The sequence below is a fragment of the Lichenostomus cassidix genome, unplaced genomic scaffold (genome assembly GCF_008360975.1).
Source record: "Lichenostomus cassidix isolate B80296 unplaced genomic scaffold, HeHo_3.0 HiC_scaffold_37, whole genome shotgun sequence".
Taxonomy (NCBI): Eukaryota; Metazoa; Chordata; class Aves; order Passeriformes; family Meliphagidae; genus Lichenostomus; species Lichenostomus cassidix.
The window spans coordinates 1656050-1677199 of record NW_028147279.1 but is presented as its reverse complement, the minus strand read 5'-3'; the positions used below and the strand labels follow the sequence as shown (position 1 = coordinate 1677199).

Sequence of the window (21150 nt, the reverse complement as noted above, 5' to 3'; positions counted from 1 at the left end):
ACTGGGAGTGACCAGGAGTGACCAGGAGTGACCAGAAGTGACTAGGAGTGACAGGAAGTGACCAGGAGTGACCGGAAGTCAAGCAATGATTTTTGGGAAATAAAATTGCAAAAGAATATAGTGGAGATGTGAAATTATTGGGACTGGGATGGACTGGGATGGACTGGGAGTGACCAGGAGTGACCAGGAGTGACCAGCAGTGACCAATGAGTGACCAATGAGTGACCAGGAGTGACCAGGAGTGACCAGGAGTGACCGGAAGTGAAGCAATGATTTTTGGGAAATAAAAGAAAATGGCAAAAAATGATAGTGGAGATGTGAAATTATTGGGACTGGGATGGACTGGGATGGACTGGGATGGACTGGGAGTGACCGGGAGTGACCAGGAGTGACCAGGAGTGACCGGAAGTGACGAGGAATGATCAGGAGTCGAGCAATGATTTTTGGGAAATAAATGAAAATGGCAAAAAAAATACTGGAGATGTGAAGTTATTGGGACTGGGATGGACTGGGATGGACTGGGAGTGACCGGAAGTGACCAGGAGTGACAGAAAGTGACCAGGAGTGACCGGAAGTGACCAGGAAGTGACCATTGGAAGTGACCGGAAGTGACCAGGAGTGACAGAAAGTGACCAGAAGTGACCGGAAGTGCAGCAATGATTTTTGGGAAACCCAAAGAATTCCCCTTTCCTGCTCTTTTCCCCCCAAATTTGTCACCAGTTTGCATCTCATGTGACACTTGGGGACACTCTGGGGACACCTTGGGGACATCTGGGACATCTTGGGGACACTCTGGGGACACTTTGGGGACACTCGGGGACATCTTGGGGACACCTTGGGGACATCTGGGGACACTTGGGGACACCTTGGGACACTTTGGGGACACTCGGGGATATCTTGGGGACACCTTGGGGACACCTTGGGACACCTGGGGACACCTTGGGGACACTTTGGAGTGAATTTAGGGAAATTTTGGGGCTGTTTTTGGGCCAAATTGGGGACATTTTGGGGATACTTTTGGGGACATTGTTTGACCACTTAAGGGAAATTTTGAAGCCAATTTGGGGACACTTTGGGGCCACCTTGGGGACAATTTGTGGTCACTTTGGGGACATTCTGGGAAAATTTTGGGGACACTCTGGTGACACTTTGGGGCCACTTTGGGACACTTGGGGACAATTTCGGAGTCACTCTGGAGCTGATTTTGGGTCACTTTGGGGACACTTTAGGGTCACCTCGGGGCCACTTTGGGGACATTTTGGGGACATTCTGGGGACATTCTGGGGACAATTAGGTGCCATCTTGGGGACATTTTGGTGACATTTTTGGGGCCATTTTGGGGACACTTCAGGGCTGTTTTTGGGCCACTTTGGGGACAATTTGGGGACAATTTGGAGCCATTCTGGTGACACTTTGTGGCCACCTTGGGGACACTTTAGAGCCATTTTGGGGTCACTTTGGGGAAATTTTGGGGACAATTTGGGGACACTTTGGAGCCACATTGGTGACATTTTGGCGCCACTTTGGGGACATTTTTGGGGTCATTTTGGGGACAATTAGGTGCCATCTTGGGGACATTTTGGGGACACTTCAGGGCTGTTTTTGAGCCACTTTGGGGACACTTTGGGGACAATTTGGAGCCATTCTGGGACCACCTTGGGGACATTCTGGAGCCTTTCTGGTGACACTTTGTGGCCACCTTGGGGACATTCTGGGGACATTTTAAAGCCATTTTGGGCCACTTTGGTGCCATCCTGGAGCCACTTTGGGGACATTTTGGTGACATTTTTGGGACATTTTGGTGACACTTTGTGGCCACCTTGGGGACATTTTGGGGTCACTTTAAAGCCATTTTGGGTCACTTTGGGGACACTTGAGAGACACTCTGGAGCCATTCTGGGGAAAATTTGGGGACATTTTGGGGCCACTTTGGGGACATTTTGGGGCCACTTTGGGGACATTTGGGAGTCACATTGATGTCACTTTGGAGCCATTTCAGGGCCACCTTAGGGGACACTTTGGAGCCACCTTGGGACCATTTTGGTGACATTTTTGGGGCCATTTTGGGGCCATTGTGGTGACACTTTGTGGCCACCTTGGGGACATTCTGGGGTCACTTCAAAGCCACTTTCGGGACACTTTGGTGACATTTTGGAGCCATTCTGGGGACATTTTTGGGTCATTTTGGGGACATTTTGGAGAAATTTTGGGGACACTTTGGGGTCACTTCAGGGCAATGTTGGGACACTTGGGGACAACTTGGGGCTACTTTGGGGTCACTTTGGTGACACTTTGGGGACATTTTGGTGACACCTTGGAGCCACTTTGGGGACATTTTTGGAGCCCATTTTGGGGACATTTTGAGGTCACTTTGTGGCCACCTTGGGGCCATTTTGGGGACATTTTAAAGCCATTTTGGGTCACTTTGGGGACATTTTGGAGCCATTTTGGGGACAATTTGGGGACACTCCAGGGACATTTTAAGGTCACCTCAGGGCCACTTTGGTGACATTTTGGAGCCATTTTGGGGACAATTAGGTGCCATCTTGGTGACATTTTTGGGGCCATTTTGGGGACACTTCAGGGCTGTTTTTGGGCCACTTTGGGGACATTTTGGAGCCATTTTGGGGCCACCTTGGGGACATTCTGGAGCCATTCTGGTGACACTTTGTGGCCACCTTGGGGACATTCTGGGGACACTTTAGAGCCATTTTGGGTCGCTTTGGGGACATTTTGGGGACACCTGAGAGACACTGTGGGGCTGGTTTTGGGCCACTTTGGGGACATTCTGGTGACACTTTGGTGCCATCTTGGAGCCACTTTGGGGACATTTTGGTGGCATTTTTGGGGCCATTTTGGGGACATTTTGGTGACACTTTGTGGCCACCTTGGGGACATTCTGGGGTCACTTCAAAGCCACTTTGGGGACACTTTGGTGACATTTTGGAGCCATTCTGGGGACATTTTTGGGTCATTTTGGGGACATTTTGGAGAAATTTTGGGGACACTTTGGGGTCACTTCAGGGCAATTTTGGGACACTTGGGGACAACTTGGGGACATTTTGGGGAAATTTTGGTGCCATTTTGGTGCCACCTTGGAGCCACTTTGGGGACATTTTTGGGGCCCATTTTGGGGACATTTTGAGGTCACTTTGTGGCCACCTTGGGGCCATTTTGGGGACATTTTAAAGCCATTTTGGAGCCACTTTGGGGACATTTTGGGGACACTTCAGAGACACTTTGGGGCTGTTTTGGGACACTTTGGGGACAATTTTGGGGACAATTTGGAGCCATTCTGGGGACACTTTGAGGCCATTTTGGTGACACTTTGGGGACATCCTGGGGCCACTTGGGGGCAATTTTGGGGACATTTTAGGGCCCATTTTGGTGCCATCTTGGAGCCACTTTGGGGACATTTTGGTGACATTTTTGGGGTCATTTTGGGGTCACTTTAAAGCCATTTTGGGGACACTTTGGGGACATTTTGGTGACATTTTTGGACGTATCTTGGGGACAATTTGGGGACATTTTAGGGCCACCTTGGTGCCATTTTGGTGCCATTTTTGGGGTCATTTTGGTGACATTTTTGGGGTCATTTTGGGGTCACTTTGAAGCCATTTCAGGGCCATTTTGGGGACATTTTTGGGGTCATTTTGGGGTCCCTTCAGAGCCATTTTGATGACACTTCGGTGACATTTGGGGTCATTTTGGGGTCACACTCAGGCCACGCCCCTTTGCTCTGCTGCTTTTTATTCCCAACCAATCAAAACCCCGGAAACCCCTCGGGGGGGCGTGGCCAAACCACTTCCGGGTGGGCGTGGCCACGTCAATTCCCGGAAAATCCAGAGCCACGCCCACTTCCGGGGTCCACTTCCGGGGTGGGCGTGGCCACACCGCCTCCCGGGATCCACACTTCCGGGTTCGCCGTGGCCACGCCCACTTCCGGCCAGGGGCTGACCACGCCCACTTCCGGCACGCCCACTTCCGGGCAGGGCGCGCCCAGGGCGCGGGCGGAGTCTCGCCAGCGCCGCAGCCAATGGGAGAAGGGGGCGTGGCCGGGGGGCGTGGCCAAGGCGAACTGGGCGGGTTGGCTCCACCTGGTGAAGGGGGCGGGGCGGGGTGAGCAAAGGGGCGTGGCCTGGGCGGGAGGGGAAGCCACACCCCTTTAGGCCACGCCCCCCGGCTCACCATTGGCTGACGAGGCTCTGGAGGCGTGGCCAGCCCTGCAGCCGCTGCTGGCAGCGCTCGCCGACCAATCGCAGCGCGGCGAGGAGATCGGCCACGCCCTCGGGGGGCGCAGGGGGCGTGGCCGGCTCGGGACACGCCCCTTCCGGCCGAGGCCACGCCCTCCGGCGGGCGGACAGCGCCCCCTGGCGGAGGCGGAGCCGCAGGGAGGCCAGGCGGGGCAACAGCGCCCCCTGCTGGAGCTGCGGGAGGGGCGGGCGGGGCTTGGGACACGCCCACAGAGGCTAGGCCACGCCCACCGGCGCGAAGCCACGCCCCCTAGATGTAGACCACGCCCTCTCCGTTAAGCCCCTCCCCCACCTAAGCCCCTCCCCCACCTCCTCTCAAGCCCCTCCCCCTTTCACCAGGCCCCTCCCTCTCCTCCTCAGCCCCTCCCCCACCCTTTCAGCCCCTCCTCCATTCCCCAGGCCCCTCCCCCCCTTTCCACCCCTCCCCCACTTTCTCCATCCAGCCCCTCCCCCACCCTTTTGGGCCCTCCCTAAGCCCCTCCCCTCCCCTTTAGCCCCTCCCACCCTCCCTTAGCCCCTCCTTTTTCAAGCCCCGCCCCACCCTCTAGCCCCTCCCTTTTCCCTCAGCCCCTCCCTCCCCTTTAGCCCCGCCCATCCCTTTAGCCCTCCCACCCACCTCAAGCCCCTCCCTGCTTTAAGCCCCACCCCTCCCTTTAGCCCCGCCCACTTAGCCCTTCCCTCCCCTTTAGCCCCTCCCTCCCCATTAAACCCCGCCCTCCCCTGATTTAGCCTCCCCTTGCACCGCCCCTCCCCTTAAGCCCCGCGCCCTTCTGATTTAGCCCCACCCCTTAAGCTCCTCCTCTCCTTTAGCCCCTCCTTTCCTTAGCCCCGCCCCTCCTCTTTAGCCCCTCCCCTTAGCCCCGCCCCTTCCCCATAGCCCTCCCCCTCCCGTTAGCTCCTCCCTTTGGCCCCTCCCTCCCCAGCCCCGCCACCCCCTAAACCCCTAGCCTCCCCTTGCTCCTGCCTCCCTCCCCATTAGCCCCTCCTTCCCTTAGCCCCTCCTTTAGCCCCACCCCTTTAGCCCCGCCCTTTAGCTCCTCCCCTTAGCCCTCCCACCTCTTTAGCTCCTCCCCCTCCCTTTAGCCCCTCTCCCTCCTTTCACCCTCTCCCCTCCTTTAGCCCCTCCCCCTCCCCCTTTAGCCCTCTCCCCATATCCCTCCCTTTAGCCCCTCCTCCTTTAGCCCTCCCACCCCTTTAGCCCCTCCCTTTCCCTTAGCCCTCCCCTTTAGCCCCGCCCACCCCTTTAGCTCCTCCCCTTAGCCCCGCCCCCACCTTGTCTGCAGCCAATCCCAGCTCTCGGCTCAGCCCAGCCAGGGGGGGCGTGGCCCGGGGGGGGAGGGGCTCTCCCAGTGCTCCCAGTGCTCCCAGTAACAGCCGCCGGCGCTGCCCCTCCCCCACCAGGGGGGGCGTGGCCTGGCTGAGCCCCGCCCGGGCCACGCCCACCGCCTGCAGCCAATCAGAGAGAGGGAGGGTCAGCGGGGGGAGGGGCTGGGGAGACTGGGATATACTGGGATTGAACTGGGATTGAACTGGGTTATACTGGGATGGACTGGGATAGGATTGGGGAGACTGGGAGGGACTGGGATGGAGTGGGAATGAACTGGGGTATACTGGGAGGGGATTGGGGTATACTGGGAGAAACTGGGATTGAACTGGGAGAGGATTGGGGAGACTGGGATGGACTGGGAGGGAACTGGGGTATACTGGGAGGGGATTGGGGTATACTGGGAGAAACTGGGAGGGACCAGGGTTGAACTGGGAAGAACTGGGATGGACTGGGAGAGGATTGGGGGAGACTGGGAGGAACTGGGAGGGAACTGGGATGAACTGGGATTGAACTGGCAGGGACTGGGAGGGACTGGAATATACTGGGAGGGGATTGGGAAGGTAACTAGGGATACTGGGATATAATGGGATTGAACTGGGAGGGAACTGGGAGATGTCCCTGGTCTCTAACTGGTCCATACTGGTCCATACTGGTCCCTACTGGTCTCTAACTGGTCCCTACTGGTCTCTAACTGGTCCATACTGGTCCATACTGGTCCCCACTGGCCCCCACTGGTCTCTAACTGGTTCCTACTGGTGTCTAACTGGTCCATACTGGTCCATACTGGTCTCTAACCGGTCCATACTGGTCCATACTGGTCTCTAACTGGTCCCTACCAGTCTCTAACTGGTCCCTAACTGGTCCCTACTGGTCTATACTTGCCCATACTGGTCCATCCTTGTCCCTACTGGTCCAAACTGGTCCATACTGGTCTCTAACTGGTCCATACTGGTCCCCACTGGTCCCCACTGGTCTCACCTGCTCCTGCACTGCTCTCAGCCCCGCCCGGCGCCCTCTGCTGGTGGCGCTGAGGAATCGCAGCTGCTGCTGCTGCTGGAGCTGAGGGGAGAACAGAGACCCAAAATGGCCCAAATTCACCCCAAAAATCAGCCAAAATCAGCCAAATCACACCTGGGAGCCTCAGAATCACACCAGGGAACCCCAAAAAACCATCCAGAACCCAAAAAATGACCCCAAAATGGCCCAAAATCACCCCAAATATCACCCAAAATCACCCAAAATATCACCCAAAATGACCCCAAAATGGCCCAAATTCACCCCAAAAATCAGCCAAAATTACCCAAATCACAGCTGGGGACCTCAGAATCACATCTGGGATCCCCAAAAACCCTAAAAAACCATCCAGAACCCAAAAAATCACCCAAAAAGTGGCCCAAAATCACCCAAAATATCACCCAAAATCATCCAAAATGACCCCAAAATGGCCCAAAATGACCCAAAATGGCCCAAATTCACCCCAAAAATCAGCCAAAATTACCCAAATTACATCAGAATCACATCCAGGATCCCCGAAAACCCCAAAAAACCATCCAGATCCCAAAAAATAACCCAAAAAATGGCCCAAAATCACCCCAAATATCACCCAAAAAATCATCCAAAATCACCGAAAATGACCCCAAAATGGCCCAAATTCGCCCCAAAAATTAGCCAAAATTACCCAAATCACAGCTGGGGACCTCAGAATCACATCTGGGATTCTGAAAATCCCAAAAAATCATCCAGATCCCAAAAAATCACCCAAAAAAATGGCCCAAAATCACCCAAAATATCACCCAAAATCACCCAAAATATCACCCAAAATGACCCAAAATATCACCCAAAATGGCCCAAAATCACCCAAAATATCACCCAAAATCACCCAAAAAATCACCCAAAATGACCCCAAAAATCATCCAAAATGACCCCAAAATGGCCCAAAATGGCCCAAATTCACCCCAAAAATCAGCCAAAATTACCCAAATCACAGCTGGGGACCTCAGAATCACATCTGGGATTCTGAAAATCCCAAAAAATCATCCAGAACCCAAAAAATCACCCAAAAAATGGCCCAAAATCACCCAAAATATCACCCAAAATGACCCAAAATGGCCCAAAATCACCCCAAATATCACCCAAAATGACCCCAAAATGGCCCAAATTCACCCCAAAAAATCCCAAAATGACCTAAAATCACATCCAGGATCCCCAAAAATACCAAAACATCATCCAGAACCCAAAAAATGACCCCAAAATCCTCCCCAAATTATCCCAAAATGCCTCCAAATCCCCAAAATCCCCCAAATTACCCTAAAAAAAGCCCAAATCTTCCCCCAAAATCCTCCCCAAATCATCCCAAAATTCCCCCAAATTTCCAATTTTCAAAAAAAATCCCCCCAAAAACCCCAAATTTCCTCCGAAATCTTCCCCAAATTCCCAATTTTCCCTCAATCCCCAAAATTCCCCCAAATTATTCCAAAACTCCCAAATACCCCAAAATCCCCCAAAACCCCAAATTTCCCCCAAAATCCTCCCCAAATCACCCCAAAATTCCTCCAAATCCCCAATTTCCTCCCAAAATTCCCAATTTTCCCCCAAAAATCACAAACTTTCTCCCAAAAAAACCCAATTCTTCCCCAAAAATCCCCCAAATTTCCCAAAAAACCCCAAATTTCCCCCAAAATCCTCCCCAGATCATCCCAAAATTCCTCCAAATCCCCAAAATTCCCCAAAAATCCCCTAAAATTCCAGATTTCCCCAAAATTCCAAATTTCCCCAAAATCCCCAAATTTCCCAAAATCCCAAATTTTCCCCCAAATCCTCCCTGAATTATCCCAAAATTCCTCCAAATCCCCAATTTTCCAAAAAAAATCCCAATTTTCCCCCAAAAATCCCCAAAATTTCCCATAAAACCCAAATTTTCCCCCAAAATCCCCCAAAAATCCCATAAAATCCCAAAATTCCCCCCAAAAATCCCAAATTTTCTCCCAAAAATTCCCAAATTTCCCCGAAATCCTCCCCAAATGATCCCAAAATTCCTCCAAATCCCCAATTTTCCCCCAAAATTTCCCAAAAAAACCCAAATTTTCCCCAAAAAACCCCAAATTTTCTCCCCAAATCCTCCCCAAATTATCCGAAAATTCCAAATTTTCCCCAAAAAAATCCCAAATTTCCCCCAAAATTCCCCCAAATTTCCCAAAAAATCCCAAATTTCCCCCAAAATCCTTCCTGAATTATCCCAAAATTCCTCCAAATTCCTCCCCAAATTCCCAATTTTCCCCCCAAAATCCCCCAAATTTCTCCAAAAAATCCCAAATTTCCCCAAAATCCTCCCCAAATCATCCCAAAATTCCCACAAATCCCCAAAATTTCCCAAAAAATCCCAAAATTCTCCCCAAAAAACCCCAAATTTCCCTCAAAAAATCCCAAATTTCCCCCAAAATCCTCCTAAAATTCCTCCCAAAAATCCTCCAAATCCCCAAATTTTCCCCCTAAATCCCCCAGATTTCCCAAAAATCCCAACATTCCCCAAAAAATCCCAAATTTCTCCAAAAAAACCCCAAATTTCCCCAAAATCCTCCCCAAATCATTCAGAAAATTCCCACAAATCCCCAAAATTTCCCAAAAAATCCCAAAATTCCCCTAAAAAACCCCAAATTTTCCCCAGAAAATCCCAAATTTCCCCCCAAATCCTCCCTGAATTATCCCAAAATTCCTCCAAATCCCCCGTTTTCCAAAAAAAATCCCGATTTTTCCCCCAAAATCCCCCAAATTTCCAAAAAAATCCCAAATTTCCCCCAAAATCCTCCCCAAATCATCCCAAAATTCCTCCAAATCCCAAATTTTCCCCCCAAATCTTCCCCAAAATTCCCTAAATCCCAAAATTTCCCCCAAAACTCTCCAAATTGTCCCAAAATTCCTCCAAATCCCCAATTTTCCCCCAAATTTCCCCCCAAAAAATCCCAAATTTTCCCCCAAAATCCTCCCCAAATTCCTAATTTCCTCCCAAAATTCCCAAATTTTCCCCAAATTTCCCCCAAATCATCCCAAAATTCCCCCAAATCCCCATTTTTTCCCTAAAATATCCCAATTTTCCCTCAATTTTCCCCCAAAATTCCCCCAAAACCCTCCCCAAATTATCCCAAAATTCCTCCAAATCCCCAATTTTCCCCCAAAATTTCCCAAAAAACCACAAATTTTCCCCAAAAAACCCCAAATTTTCCCCCCAAATCCTCCCCAAATTATCCAAAAATTCCAAATTTTCCCAAAAAAATCACAAATTTCCCCCAAAAGTCCCCCAAATTTCCCAAAAAATCCCAAATTTCCCCCAAAATCCTTCCTGAATTATCACAAAATTCCTCCAAATTCCTCCCCAAATTCCCAATTTTCCCCCCAAAATCCCCAAAATTTCTCCAAAAAATCCCAAATTTCCCACCAAATCCTCCCCAAATCATCCCAAAATCCCCAAAATTTCCCAAAAAATCCCAAAATTCTCCCCAAAAAACCCAAATTTCTCCAAAAATCCCAAATTTTCCCCAAAATCCTCCTAAAATTCCTCCCAAAAATCCTCCAAATCCCCAAATTTTCCCCCTAAATCCCCCAGATTTCCCAAAAATCCCAAAATTCCCCCCAAAAATCCCAAATTTTCTCCCAAAAAATTCCAAATTTCTCCAAAAAAACCCCAAATTTCCCACCAAATCCTCCCCAAATCATCCCAAAATTTCCCTTAAATCACCCCAATTTTCCCCCAAAATTTCCCAAAAAACCCTAAATTTCCCCAAAAAATCCCAAATTCCCCCCAAAACCCGTTTCCCTCCAAAAATCCCAAATTTCCCCAAAATCCTCCCCAAATCATCCCAAAATCTTCAAATCCCCAATTTTTCCCAAAATTTCCTCAAAATCCCAAATTTCTCCAAAATCCCAAATTTCCCCAAAATCCTCCCCAAATTATCCCAAAAATTCCCCAATCCCCAATTTTCCCCCAAAATTTCCCAAATTTCCCCAAAATCCCAAAATTCCCCCAAAAATCCCAAATTTTCTCCCAAAAACCCCAAATTTCTCCAAAAAATCCCAAATTTCCCCCCAAATCATCCCAAAATTTCCCTTAAATCCCCAATTTTCCCCCAAAATTTCCCAAAAAATCCCAAAATTTCCCAAAAAATCCCAAATTTCTCTCACCACTTTGCGTTTCCTCCTCCAGAGCCGCCGGCGGAGTTTGCCCAGGGAAGGTGATTTTGGGGGAAATTCGGGAGATTTTGGGGTTTTTGGGGAAGATTTGGGAGATTTTGGGTTTTCTGGGGAAGATTTTGGGTTTTCTGGGGAAGATTTGGGGATTTTTGGGGGAAATTTTGGGTATTTTGGGGTAAATTTGGGGTTTTTTGATTTGGATTTGGGGGATTTTGGGGTAAATTTTGGGGGTTTTGGGATTTTTGGGGCAAATTTTGGGGTTTTTGGGTTTTTCCCGCCGAGCTGCTGCAGATTTTGGGTCAAAGAATCCAAAAATCCTCCCAGAGCTGCTCTGGTGAGAGAGAGGCTGGAATGGGGAGAGAAGAGGGGAAATTGGTGAAATTGGGAAAAATTGGGATTTTGGGGGAAAATTGGGGAGAAAATGGGGAAATTTGGGGAAAAATGGGGAAAAAATGGGGAAAAATGGGGATTTTGGGGGAAATTGGGGAAATTTGGGGATTTTGGGGGAAATTGGGGAGAAATTGGGGAAATTTGGGAATTTTTGGGGAAAAATGGGGGGAAAATAGGAGAAAATTGGGGAAAATGGGGAAAAATTGGGATTTTTGGGGGAAAATTGGAGAAAAATGGGGAAATTTAGGGAGAAATTGGGAAAAATGGGGAAAAAATGGGAATTTTTGGGGGAAAATGGGGAAATTTAGGGAAAATTAGGGGAAAATTGGGAAAAAATGGGGATTTTTGGGGGAAATTGGAGAAAAATGGGGAAATTTAAGGAGAAATTGGGAAAAAATGGGTAAAAATGGGGATTTTGGGGAGAAATTGGGGAGAAAATGAAAAAAAAGGGAATTTTTGGGGAGAAATTGAGAAGAAAATTGGGGAAAATGGGGAAATTTGGGGGAAAATTGGAGGAAAAATTGGGAATTTTGGGGAGAAATTGGGGAGAAAATGGAGAAAAATGGGAAAAATTGGGAATTTTGGGGGAAAATGGGGAATTTTGGGAATTTTAGGGGGAAAATTGGGGGAAATGGGGAAATTTAGAGGGAAAATGGGGAAAAATGGGAATTTTGGGGAGAAATTGGGGAGAAAATTGGTGAAAATTGGGGATTTTGGGGAGAAAATTAGGGAGAAATTGGGGAAATTTAGGGAAAATTAGGGGGAAATTGGAGGAAAAATGGGGAAAAATTGGGGAGAAATTTGGGAAAAAATGGGGAAAAATGGGAATTTTTGGGGAAAATATAGGGAAAATTAGGAGGAAATTGGGGAAAAATTGGGAAAAATTGGGAATTTTGGGGAGAAATTGGGGAGAAATGGGGAAATTTAGGTAAATTTCGGGGGAAATTGGGGGAAAAATGGGAATTTTGGGGAGAAATGTGGGGAAAATGGGGGAAATTGGGGAAAATGGGGAAAAATTGGGGAAAAATGGGAATTTTTTGGGGGAAATAGGGGAGAAAATGGGGATAAATTGGGAAATTTGAGGGAAAAATGGGAATTTTGGGGAGAAAATTGGGGAAAAAATGGGGAAAAAGGGGGAAAATGGGAATTTGTTTTGGAAAATTGGGGAAAATTGGGGAAAAAAGGGGAAATTGGGGAAATTGGGGAAAATGGGGAAAAATGGGAAAAATGGGAAAATTGGGGAAAATTGGGAATTTTGGGAAAAATGGGAAAATTGGGAAATTGGATTTGGGGGGAAAATAGGAAAAATGGGAAATTAATGGGAAAATTGGGGAAAATGAGGAAATTGGGGAAAATGGGGAAAAATGGGAAAAATGGGATTTGGGGGAAAATGGAGAAAAATTGGGAAAAAATGGGGAAAATGGGGAAATTGGGGAAAATGGGAAAAATGAGGAAATTGGGAAAATTGGGGAAAATGGAAATAGTGGGGAAAATGAGGAAATTGGGGGAAAATGGGGATAATTGGGGAAAAATGGGGAAATTGGGGAAAATGGGGGAAATGGGGAAAAAATGGGGAAATTGGGGAAAATGGGGAAATTGTGGAAAATGGGGGAAATTGGGGAAAATGGGGAAAAAATGGGGAAAATTGGGGAAATTGGGAAAAAAGTGGGAAAAATAGGGAAATTGGGAAAATGAGGAAAATGGGAAAATTGGGGGAAAATGGGGGAAAATGGGGGAAAATGGGAAAATTGGGAAATAAATTGGAAAAAATAGGAAAATAAATGGGAAAAAAGGGAAAAAATAGGGAAAAATAATAAAATGGGGGAAATGGGAGAAAAATAGGAAAATGGGGAAGAAATGGGAAAAAATGGGGAAATAAATGGGAAAAAAAAGGAAAATAAATGGGAAAAAATAGGAAAATTTGGGAGAAAAATGGGGAAAAAAATGGGGAAAAATGGGGAAAAATGGGGAAATAAATGGGCAAAAATAGAAAAATGGAAAAGAATGGGAGAAAAATGGGAGAAAAATGGGAGAAAAATGGGAGAAAAATGGGGAAAAAAGGGAGAAAATGGGGAAATAAATGGGAAAAATAGGAAAAATGGGGAAACAAATGGGGAAAAATGGGAGAAAAATAGGGAAAAATGGGGAAATAAAAGAGTAAAAATGGGAGAAAATGGAGAAATAAATGGGGGAAAATGGGAGAGAAATTGGGAAATAAATGGGAAAAAATAGGAAAATAGGGAAATTTGGGGAAAAATGGGGAAAAATTGGAAAAATGGGGAAAAAATGGGGAAAAAATAGGAAAATAAATGGGAAAATAAATGGGGAAAATGGGAAAATTTGGGGGAAAATGGGGGAAATTGGGAAAATGGGGAAATAAATGGGGAAAATAGGGAAATCAATGAGGAAAAATAGGAAAAAATAGAGAAAAATAAGAAAATGGGGGAAATGGGGGAAAAATGGGGAAATAAATAGGGAAAAATGGGGAAATAAATGGGAAAATATAGGAAAATGGGAAAGAATGGGAGAAAAATGGGGAAAAAAGGGAGAAAATGGGGAAAAATGGCGGAAAAGTAGTGAAATTTGGGGGAAAAACGTGTAAAAAAATGGGAATAACAAGGAAATAAGTGGGAAAAAAACGAGGAAAAATGGGGAAAATGGGGAAAAAATAGGAAAATAAATGGGAAAATAAATGGGGAAAATGGAAAAATTTGGGGGAAAAATGGGAAAATTGGGAAAAATGGGGAAATAAATGGGGAAAAAAAGGAAAAATGGGGAAAAATGGGAAAATTTGGGGGGAAATAGGGAAAAAATGGGAAAAATGGGGAAATAAATGGGCAAAAAGAGGAAAAATGGGGAAATAAATGGGATAAGAAATGGGAAGAAACAGGAAAATAAATGGGAAAAATGCAGAAAAAAGGGAGAAAAACGGAGGGAAAAAATGGGGAAAAATGGGGAAATTTGGGGGAAAAAATGGGGAAAAAATGGGAAAATGGGGAAAAATGGGGGAAAAGTAGTGAAATTTGGGGGAAAACGTGTAAAAAATGGGAATAACAAGGAAATAAATGGGAAAAAACCGAGGAAAAATGGGGAAAATGGGGAAAAAAAGGGGAAATAAATAGGGAAATAAATGGAAAAATAAATGGGGAAATGGGAAAATTTGGGGGAAAAATGGGGGAAAATTGGGAAAAATGGGGAAATAAATAGGAAAAAATAGGAAAATAAATGGGAAAAAAGGGAAAAAAATAGGGAAAAATAAGAAAATGGGGGAAATGGGGGAAAAATAGGGAAATAAATGGGGAAAAATGGGGAAAAAATAGGGAAAAATGGGGAAATAAATGGGAAAATATAGGAAAATGGGAAAGAATGGGAAAAAATGGGGAAAAAAGGGAGAAAATGGGGAAAAATGGGGGAAAAGTAGTGAAATTTTGGGGGAAAACGTGTAAAAAAATGGGAATAACAAGGAAATAAATGGGAAAAAAATGAGGGAAAATGGAGAAAAAATAGGGAAAATAAATGGGAAAATAAATGGGAAAAATGGGAAAATTTGGGGGGAAATAGGGAAAAAATGGGAAAAATGGGGAAATGGGAAAAAAGAGGAAAAATGGGGAAATAAATGGGATAATCAATGGGAAGAAACAGGAAAATAAATGGGAAAAATGCAGAAAAAAGGGAGAAAAACTGAGGGAAAAAATGGGGAAAAATGGGGAAATTTGGGAGAAAAATGGGGAAAAATGGGAAAATAGGGAAAAATGGGGAAAAATTGTGAAATTTGGGGGAAAACGTGTAAAAAAATGGGAATAACAAGGAAATAAATGGGGAAAAAATGAGGGAAAATGGGGAAAAAATGGGGAAAAAATAGGAAAAAATAGGAAAATAAATGGAAAAATAAATGGGGAAAATGGGAAAATTTGGGGGAAAAATGGGGGAAATTGCAAAAAATGGGGAATAAATGGGGAAAAAAAGGAAAAATGGGGAAATAAATAGGAAAAATAGGAAAATCAATCAGGAAAATAGGAAAAAATAGAGAAAAATAAGAAAATGGGGGAAATGGGGGAAAAATGGGGAAATAAATAGGGAAAAATGGGGAAAAAATAGGGAAAATGGGGAAATAAATGGGAAAATATAGGAAAATGGGAAACAATGGGAGAAAAATGGGGAAAAAAGGGAGAAAATGAGGAAAAATGGGGGAAAAGTAGTGAAATTTGGGGGAAAATGTGTAAAAAAATGGGAATAACAAGGAAATAAATGGGAAAAAAATGAGGGAAAATGGGGAAAAAATAGGGAAAAATAGGAAAATAAATGGAAAAATAAATGGGGAAAATGGAAAAATTTGGGGGAAAAATGGGGGAAATTGGGAAAAATGGGGAAATAAATGGGAAAAACAGGAAAAATGGGGAAAATGGGGAAAAAAAATGGGGAAAAATGGGAAAATTTGGGAGGAAATAGGGAAAAATTGGGGAAAATGGGGAAATTTGGGGGGAAAAATGGGGAAAAAATGAGGAAAAATGGGAAAATGGGGAAAAATGGGGGAAAAGTAGTGAAATTTGGGGGAAAACGTGTAAAAAAATGGGAATAACAAGGAAATAAATGGGAAAAAAATGAGGGAAAATGGAGAAAAAATAGGGAAAAGGAGTGAGGAAAGAGAAAAATGGGAGAAAAATGTCAATTTAGGGTTTTTTTCTCACCTGAGCTGCCTGGAGTTTTGGGAATTCTCGGCCAGGTGAGTTTGGGTTTGGCTCAGGTGAGCTCTGAGCTCAGCCAGGTGAGTCTGCAGGGCAGCAAGAGAACCCCAAATGCTGCCCACGGCTGCCCAGCACTCCTGGGGGGAAAAAATCCCAAAATTTGGGGGTGGGGAGGAGAGAAATCACAAAATTCCAGCAGAAAAATGAAAAAAAGGCCAAAATTCCAGCAAAAAAACCCAAAAAAACCTCAAAAAAATACTGAAATTCCAGCAAAAAAACTCCAAAAAAGCCCAAAAACCCCCAAAAAATCAGAAAAAAACGAAAAAAATCAGAAAAAACAAAAAAAAAGGCCAAATTTCCAGCAAAAAACCCCAAAAAAACCCCCAAAAATACTGAAATTCCAGCAAAAAAACCCAAAAAAAGCCCAAAAACCCCAAAAAAATTAGAAAAAAACCCAAAAAAGCCCAAAATTCCAGCAAAAAAACCCCAAAAAACCTCAAAAAAATACTGAAATTCCAGCAAAAAAACCCCAAAAAAAGCCCAAAAACCCCAAAAAAATCAGAAAAAAACAAAAAAAATCAGAAAAAAACAAAAAAAAGCCCAAAATTCCAGCAAAAAAACCCAAAAAAACCCCAAAATTCCAGCAGAGAAATAAAAAAATCCCAAAATTCCAGCAAAAAAACCCAAAAATAAATTCAGCTAAAAACCCTCAAAATCCCAGCAAAAAAACCCCAAAATATCCCAAAATTTCAGCCAAAAAAACCCAAAAAACCCCCAAAACAGCAAAAAAAAAAAAAAAATCAGCAAAAAAACCTCCCAAAAGTCCAGAAAAAACCCCAAAATTCCAGGAAAAAAAACCCCAAAAACCAAAAATCCCAGAATTACAGCCAAAAAAAAAAAAAAACCCAAAAAAAATGAGACCAGAAAGATTAAAAATCTCAAATTTTTGGGATTGGGGAACTGGAAAATCCCAAAATTCCAGCAGAAAAACCCTAAAAACCCCAAAAATCCCAAAATTCCAGAAAAAAAACCCCCAAAAAACCCCAAAAATCCCAAAATTCCAGCAGAAAAACCCTAAAAACCCCCAAAAATCCTAAAATTCCAGCAGAAAAACCCTAAAAAAAACCCCAAAATCCCAAAATTCCAGAAAAAAAAACCCTAAAAAACCCCAAAAATCCCAAAATTCCAGAAAAAAAAAACCCAAAAAATGAGACCAGAAAGGTTAAAAATCTCAAATTTTTGGGATTGGGGAACTGGAAAATCCCAAAATTCCAACAGAAAAACCCTAAAAAACCCCAAAAATCCTAAAATTCCAGCAGAAAAACCCCAAAAAACCCCAAAAATCCTAAAATTCCAGCAGAAAAACCCTAAAAAAACCCCAAAAATCCCAAAATTCCAGAAAAAAAAAACCCAAAAAAATGAGGCCAGAAAGGTTAAAAATCTCAAATTTTTGGGATTGGGGAACTGGAAAATCCCAAAATTCCAGCAGAAAAACCCTAAAAAACCCCAAAAATCCCAAAATTCCAGCAGAAAAACCCTAAAAAACCCCAAAAATCCTAAAATTCCAGAAAAAAAAACCAAAAAAATGAGGCCAGAAAGGTTAAAAATTCCAAATTTGGGGGGGAAATGGGATTGGGAATCATGAAAATCTCCAAAATTGCGAATTGCACCTGAGAAACCCCAAAAATCCCCAAATTCTTGCCAAAAAAACAGAAACCAGAAAACATAAAACCCACAAAATTCACCTTGAAAATGAAGCCAGACACCCCAAAAATCCCAAATTCCACCCCAAAAATGACCCAAGGAGCACTAAAATCCCAAATTCCTCCCAAAAACGAGATCAGCGACCGAAAAAACCCCAAAATCCAACCTAAAAACCCCAAATTCCAACCGAAAAATGAACCCAGGAAACCCAAAATCCAAAAATCCACCCGAAAATTGAGCCTAAAAACCAAAATTCCACCCAAAAAAATGAGCCCAGGAAGTCTAAAAACCCCAAAATTCGTCCCAAAAATGAGCCCGGAACAAAAAAAAAACCCCAAAATCCCCAAATTCCACCAAAAAATGAACCCAGAAATCCCAAAAAATCCCCAAATTCCCAAATTTCACCCCAAAAATTCCTCCAAACCCCCAAATCTGCCCTACAAAGGAGGTCAAACGCCTCAAAAATCCCAAAATCCACCCAAAAAACCCCAAATTCCACCCCAAAACTGACCCTGAAATCCCCAAAATCCGAAGTTTGCCCCAAAAAATGAACCCGGAAAGAAGAAACCCCAAAAATCCATCTGAAAAATAACCCCAAACCCCCGAAATCTCCCCAAAAATGACTCAAAACCCCAAAATTCACCCCCAAAATGAGCCCAAAACAACTAAAAACCCCAAAATCATCCCCGAAATGACCCAAAAACCCCAAAATCACCCCAAAAATGACCCAAAAACCCCTAAAAGCCTCAAAATTCAACCCCCAAATTACCCGAGAGCCCCAAAAATTCCCCAAAATTCCTCCAAAATTCCCCAAAATTCCCCCAAAATTCAAAAAAACTTCCCGAAATTTCCCCAAAATTCCCCCAAATTCCCCTAAATTTCCCCAAAATTCCCCAAAATTCCTCCAAAATGTCTCCAAATTCCCCCAAAATTGCCACATTTCCCCAAATCCCCTCAAAATTCCCCAAAATTTCCCCAAATTGCCCCCAAAATCCCGAAATTCCCCAAATTTCCCCCCCAATTCCCCTCCCCCCCCTCACCTGCAGCAGGCTCCGCATGGTGGGCGTGGCCTCGGGGCAGTGGGCGTGGCCTCGGAGCAGCTCCCTGATTGGAGGAACGATCAGGCCACGCCCCCCTTCCAGGCCACGCCCACATCCCTAGGCCCTCTAAGCCACGCCCACTTCCTAACACGTGAGCATGCTTTAGGCCACGCCCACCCCACTGAGGCCACGCCCACCGAGCTAATCCAGAGTACCCCTTAGGCCACGCCCACCCCATTGAGGCCACGCCCACATAGCTGATCCATAGCGCCATTTAGGCCACGCCCACCCCGTTTAGGCCACGCCCACCCCACACGGAGGGTCTGTCCTCTAGGCCACGCCCACCCCGTTTAGGCTCCGCCCACATCCTCATGCTTCCCAAGCCCCGCCCACCCCTTTTAGGCCACGCCCACCCTTTAAAGCCTCACCCTCCAGGCCACGCCCACTCCACGGAAGCCCCTCCTACCACTTTGACCCCTTCTTTTAGCCACGCCCACCTGCTGGTTCCCATCCTTTGTTGGCCACGCCCATCCATTTAGGCCACGCCCCCACGGCTCAACCCGGTTAACCCCATCAGCTCCTCCCACCCGGAATTTCCATCCTCTAGGCCACGCCCACCCACCTAGCCCCGCCCACTCGGTGCAGGCCACGCCCACCCGTTAAACCCCGCCCCCTCGGCCTTAGCGGTCCTTTGATCATTGCAACCAGGCCCCGCCCACCTCATTAACCCCGTCAGGCCCCGCCTACCGCTCTAGGCCACACCCACTTCCGTTGGGGCTCGGGCTGTCCGTTAGGCCACGCCCACTTCCTCCTGACTGCTGTTAGCCACGCCCCTCTAGGCCCCGCCCACCCCTCTAGGCCCCGCCCACCTGGTTCACCCCTTTGATGCTGTAAGCCCCGCCCACTCCAGGGAGCCCCGCCCACTCCTTTAGGCCACGCCCACATGTCAGGCCACACCCACCCATTTACCCCTCACCACCTAGGCTCCGCCCACCCGCTTTAGGCCCCGCCCACACATTTAACCCCCCCTTAGGCCACACCCACCCAGTTTAGGCTCCACCCCTTTCCGGGCTGCCACTCGTCAGGCACCGCCCACTTTTTTGACCCCACCCACCCAGTTAACCTGCACCTGTCTAGGCCCCGCCCACTCCCTTAATGCTTTAGGGCCTGCCCACCCCTCTTAGGCCACACCCACTCTGCTTCTCACCCCTTCCGGCCCCGCCCACCCCTTAGGCTCCACCCACGCCCCTTTAGGCCCCACCCACCGCTTTAGGCTCCGCCCACTCCATGTAATCCCCAGCAGGTTAGGCCCCACCCACTTACTTAGGCCCCACCCACCCCTTCGAACCGCCCTGCTTTAGGCCACGCCCAGCCCGTTAGGCCACGCCCACCATATTTAAAACCCACCAAATGAGGCCACGCCCACCCCATTAAGCTCCACCCACCCTTTTGGCTCCACCCACCCTTTAAGCTCCTCCCCCTTTAGCTTCACCCACCCATTAGGCTCCACCCACCTCTCTAAGCTCCACCTACCCTTTAGGCTCCACCCACTCCTTAAGCCCCGCCCACTCTTTAAGCGCCACCCACTCCATTAAGCCCCACCCACATTTTAGGCTCCACCCACCCTTCAAGCCCCACCCACCACTAGGCCACGCCCACCTCTACAGGCTCCACCCACACCTTAAGCTCCGCCCACCCCCTTAGGCCACACCCACCCCTTTAAGCTCCGCCCACCCGTTAAGCCCCGCCCCCATTTCTCAAGCCACGCCCACCTGGTGCTCTGATTGGCCAAGGTCTCCAGCGCCCACAGCACTGCCGCCGGGCTGCGGCCAATCAGCGCCGCCTGGGGGCGGAGCCAAGCGTCAGGGGGCGGGGCTTGGGATGAGGGGCGGGGCTTGGGGAGCAGAGGGGATTCTGGGGTTTGGATGGAATTTTGGGGCTTTTAGGGAATTTTTGTGGAAATTTTGGAGGTTTGGATGGAATTTTTGGGGAAAGTTTGGGAGTATTCATCAAATTTTGGGGTTTTTAGGGGAAATTTTTGGGAAATTTTGGAGCTTTTGATGGAATTTTGGGGTTTTTAGGGAAAATTTTTTGGGAAATTTTGGAGCTTTTGATGGAATTTTGGGGTTTTTAGGGGAAATTTTGGGAAAGTTTTGGAGTTTTGATGGAATTTTGGGGTTTTTAGGGGAAATTTGGAGGAATTTTGGGGTTTTTAAGGTAATTTTTGGGGAAATTTTGGGGTTTCTAGGGGAACTTTTGGGGAAATTTTTGGGAATCCTGATGGAATTTTGGGGATTTTAGGGGAATTTTGCAGGAAATTTTGGGGTTTTTAGGGGAACTTTGGGCTTTTTAGGGGAATTTTTGGGAAATTTTTGGGGTTTTTAGGGAATTTTTGGGGTTTTTAGGGGAATTTTGCAGGAAATTTTGAGAGTTTTGATGGAATTTTGGGGTTTTTTGGGGGAAATTCTCGGGATTTTTTGGGGAATTTTGGGGATTTTTTGGGGAAATTTTGGGGATTTTTTGGGGGAAATTTTGGGGATTTTTGGGGAAATTTTGGGGCTTTTTTG

General features: G+C 46.4%; 1 protein-coding gene across 2 annotated transcripts in view; it reads right to left on the bottom strand.

Annotated features, from left to right (window-relative positions):
• Positions 1-3802: 3802 nt before the first annotated feature.
• Positions 3803-21150, bottom strand: part of HAUS5 (HAUS augmin like complex subunit 5) — a 30162-nt gene continuing 12814 nt past the window's right edge. For both annotated transcript variants that reach the window (XM_085044657.1, XM_085044659.1), the window contains 8 exons: positions 20356-20426; positions 18584-18647; positions 15843-15976; positions 10756-11110; positions 6559-6639; positions 5526-5699; positions 4189-4427; positions 3803-4097 (listed from right to left, as the gene is read on the bottom strand). In XM_085044657.1, the coding sequence (XP_084900783.1) occupies positions 3827-4097; positions 4189-4427; positions 5526-5699; positions 6559-6639; positions 10756-11110; positions 15843-15976; positions 18584-18647; positions 20356-20426 (1389 nt within the window). In that variant the 3' untranslated portion in view covers positions 3803-3826. The remainder of the gene's footprint in view (positions 4098-4188; positions 4428-5525; positions 5700-6558; positions 6640-10755; positions 11111-15842; positions 15977-18583; positions 18648-20355; positions 20427-21150) is intronic.